This window comes from Cynara cardunculus, assembly GCF_001531365.2.
Source record: "Cynara cardunculus var. scolymus isolate 2C chromosome LG 6, CcrdV1, whole genome shotgun sequence".
In the NCBI taxonomy this organism is placed as follows: domain Eukaryota; kingdom Viridiplantae; phylum Streptophyta; class Magnoliopsida; order Asterales; family Asteraceae; genus Cynara; species Cynara cardunculus.
The window spans coordinates 16,126,751-16,131,044 of NC_037533.1; the positions used below are offsets into that span (position 1 = coordinate 16,126,751).

The 4,294-nt window shown below is 33.4% G+C and overlaps 1 protein-coding gene across 1 annotated transcript; it reads left to right on the top strand.

Annotated features, from left to right (window-relative positions):
* The first annotated feature begins 1,939 nt into the window (after positions 1-1,939).
* On the top strand, positions 1,940-4,079 carry LOC112514201 (two pore potassium channel a-like). Its single transcript, XM_025120531.1, has 2 exons — positions 1,940-2,697; positions 3,950-4,079. Exons 1-2 carry the CDS (start codon positions 1,940-1,942, stop codon positions 4,077-4,079), a joined length of 888 nt encoding a protein of 295 aa, XP_024976299.1.
* The last annotated feature ends 215 nt before the right edge of the window (positions 4,080-4,294 follow it).

Consider the following 4,294-nt stretch of genomic DNA (forward strand, 5'->3'; position numbering starts at 1 on the left):
ATTCAATGACAATCAAATATGTGATGCTAGCCAACAACGAATGTGGATAACAAAGTAGGATTGAAAGCACAACGATCAATACACCAAAGAACTTTGTAAACACACAAAAACACAGACATTTACGTGGTTCCACCACTAGTATGGAGATGTAGTCCACAGGGAAGATGAAGAAACTTTATTGATGAAGAACGCCTAAACACCGAAGTGAAATTACAAACCAAACACTAAATTTGTGTATAATCTCTCTCAAAGTTTTCTCAATTCAAACTAGGGCTTCTAAGCTCTCAATTTTGTTCTCCATCTTGATGGAACTAAAGGGGTTTATTTATACTAATCCATAGTGGAATTTCAATTTGATCCCAATACTAAAAGCTAACAAAATCATGCTTATCATCGCACACAGCCAGGACGAATTATAAAGTGCGGCCGTGTCAAAAGATCCAAAACTTTTTGTTTGCAAAATAACACTAGACCAAGACGAATTATAAGGTGCGGCCATATCAAAACACCCAAAAGTTCCTGTTTACAAAATAACACTATGCATGGTCATGCAGGATCATAAGGTGCGACCGTGTTAGAAACTCCAGAATTTTATGTTTTACATATCATTGTTTCGTATCACAAAAAGTTCATATGTGTATCACATTGATTCACATATGAACCTATTTGCCTCATATTTGTAAAAGTTACGAAAGTGGTTCTCTATTTTCTGCATACCCATATGAGGAATTATATGATGCTTCACGGTCAAAGCCGCAAATGTTGACTAGATGAAGAGCTAGGATCACTTCTTTACTTCTCAAATATTACCACTTCTATATATTTATTTAGAGGGAAGTTCATTTGTAAACCCGAATTATTGTGTTAACTTTGTTAACCAATCTTAACCATTGATCTTTGAAATTTGTGGCTAAGATCATTAATGACATAAAGTGTAAATAAATGCACACATAGACAAGATAACATAGTGAACAATGTTTACAAGGATATTTTGGGGAAAAAATTTAGTTGTCCATTAATGACAATGAGATGTTTTGTAACCGCCCATTAATAACAATAAGATATTTTGTAACTCCCATTAATAACAATGAAACTATCCGGAAATTAATCTCGTCATCGAATCAAAACCAACAGCAAGATCCCCGACACCAGATTCTTCTACAACTTTTTTCGTTAATGGTTCATATGTGAACAAGTATTCGATATTTTTGAGAATTGTTCATGTGTAAACATGGGTGTATATGGAAAAAAGTCGTAAAGATTGTTGTAACATCCATGTTTTATTTTAGTAAACACATACACTATGTAGTCTCATTCGTATATGAAATAAATATGGAAGGAAACCTGGTTCACCTATGAACAAACATCAAATTGTGCTTATGAACAATGTTCATGTGTTTACTTCTGACCACTATTCAATTGTTTTTAAATTATTGATAAATTGTACATACCCAGTTTTTGTGTTTATCCATAATTGCTTGAACGATACCGAAAACTTTACTACCGGGTCTCCTCCACCAATTATAATTAAACATTAAAGATGGAAGATAAATATTAAAAAAAATAACAAGATATTAAAAATGCACAAATTATGAGATTTTATGATCTTGTAACTCCCAATTAATGATATAGGAATTATATAAAAAAAATAAAATTACCTATATACCTTTATCATTAAATTCTAAGATAGAGAACAACCTAATACTAATACTAAGATGGATTGTGATTGGTTGAAAAAGTTTATAAGGTTAACACAATAATTTGGGTTAACATTTGAACTAAACGTTCTCTCTCTCTCTCTCTATACATACACACTACTATAAATATTATGACACTTAGAGATTTCTAATTATGACTCGTAGACTTTGGTATACACCAAGCTTCATGGAAGAAATATCAATCAACGTACGTGAAGATCAACTCAGATGATTTATGGAATATGGCCATCGTATTTGTTATCTACTTGGGTTCGAGTACAATAATCTTTTATGCCGCAAGATACCACATTTCTGGAGAGACAAAAACGAACGACATTCTTGATACTGCTTATTTCGCCTTTGTTATAATGACTTCTGTTGGGTATGGAGACCTTTCTCCTGATGACGACCCTCTTGCACTAATATTTGCTACTATCTTCTCCCTCTGGGGTATGTACGTTTTTGGGGTACTGCTACATATGGCTTTAGAAGTTTTAGAAGAGCAACGACAAAATATAATGCGTAAGGATCCAAATCAAAATGCTGCTACTGCAAAGGAATTGATCAAAAAACACAGCAAAATAATAGGGCTCTCCCTTTTGGGGATTATGATTGTCGACACCATTATTTTGATTCTGACCGAGGGATTGGACTTTATTCATGCCTTGTATTGTATAAGTATAACAATCACAAGTGCAGGTACCGAAAAATGCTTCTCAACAAAACTTGGACGGAGCTTCGCAATATTCTGGATGATATTTGGTGCTCTTTATAAAAATTTTGTGCTCTTTACTTTTACCAAGGTATACACTGAAATAAAACAAAGGTCAAAAGAGAAGATAAAAGCGATGGCTATAAAAATATCAAAGCCAACGTTGGACAGGGAAGACGAAAAGAAAGACGAAAAGAAAGACGAAAAGAAAGATGAAAAGAAGCCAGACAAGAAAGATGATAAGAAGCCAGACGATAAGAAGCCAGATTATACTGGTCATGTTCCAATGTAAGTACAAGTAAGCATGAAACGCGTAAAGGCGAGAATGTAAGTACAAGTAAGCATGAAACGCGTAAAGTACTCGCCTTTCATCTGACGGTAGTTTTTGAGGCATCACGGACCACTAATATTGATCATACAAGAGGGTTATCTCGCGTCTTATGGAGATCCTACCATTACAAAATTGGGTTTATAGAACGTCATTTTAAGCATTCTAATAGACCATTTTATAAGACTTAAGTTATAGGACCTAAAAATAAATTGTTCTATCTAAATGCGTTGTAATAAATTTATAGGAGGTTTTTGGGGGTCGTAAGAAGTTTTCTAGGACATTTTAATAAAAAGGCATCATGTTAGTTATTTTATATAGCACTATTTTAAAAAAAAAATATCTTGTAAAAAAAGTGTCCTGTAAAAAGAATAGGTTTGTAAGACACTTTCTCAAAAGTGTCCAACAAAAATCTAATGGGATACATTGTGTTAAAAACGTCCTAAAAAACTTGTTAAAATGTCCAAAAGTGTTCTATACACTTGCTACAACGTCTTTAGATATGACGTTTTATTTTTTGGTCATATAAATTAAGTTTTGTAAAGCACCCTATTAGGAGTTAGGACGCTTAAAATAAATGATGTCCTGTAAATCCAATTTATTTTTAGTGTACATATCACACATGACGTCTGTCATTATAGTGACTTTGGCTCTCAAAAAAAAATAAATTCCGTCGGAAATCCGTCGGAAATTTTAAAAATGTTTTTTTATTTTTTTTTTCCTTAACTTTAATTTAAAAAGAAATATAAAAATAAAACATTTTTAAATATTTCCGACGGATTTCCGACGGAATTTTATTTAAAAAATAAAAAATAAAATTCCGTCGGAAATCCGTCGGAAATTGTTTTTAATTAACACTAATTAATTGATTTAAATAAATTAGACAAATTTTGCGACGGATTTCCGACGGATTTGTAACGGTTTAGAATAAGTAAAAAAATCCGTCAGAAATCCGTCACAAATCCGTTGAAAACCCGTTTTAAATAATTTTAATTTTTTTCCCGAAAAATTCAGTGGGGGATTTGTGGGGGATCTGTGGCGGATATGGATAAAAGTTGACTTTTTTTGACTTTTTTGGTATCCGTCGGAAATCCGTCGGAAATCCGTCGGTAATATTTCCGACGGAATTTCCGCCAGAAAAATCCGTCGGTGATGCCCTTTTTTTTAGTAGTGAAACTAGTGTAATTATTGTCTACTTTGATGATTCTACAGACTCATTCAAGAGCTAATAGAGGAGGGGGTGCTCAAATACGAAGACATAGAAGCTTTCAGGGCAGAGTTTAGAAAACTCGGCCCTCGTGGCACGGATAGGTTGACGTTACGTGAAATTATGGCGTCGTAAAAATAGTCGTGAACTGATGTGTTAATGTCCTCTAAAACAGCCACTTAACGCATTACATAAGGATGTTACTATTGATGGTCTTCTTACTTTCTTACAAGTAAATGTGCATTTATGACCCACATCATACTTTTGCATGAAATTTACTAGGTTTGTTCAGTTTGATTTTACATGTACACATAACTTGATATAGTTGGTATCGTAGCCCTTGGCCTTCT

Bases quoted from the DNA above. Each gene is read 5' to 3' on its own strand.
- LOC112514201 (XM_025120531.1), top strand. From the start codon at position 1,940: ATGGCCATCGTATTTGTTATCTACTTGGGTTCGAGTACAATAATCTTT. The intron at 2,698-3,949 runs GTAAGTACAAGT...ATGATTCTACAG, and splicing joins TATACTGGTCATGTTCCAAT to ACTCATTCAAGAGCTAATAG.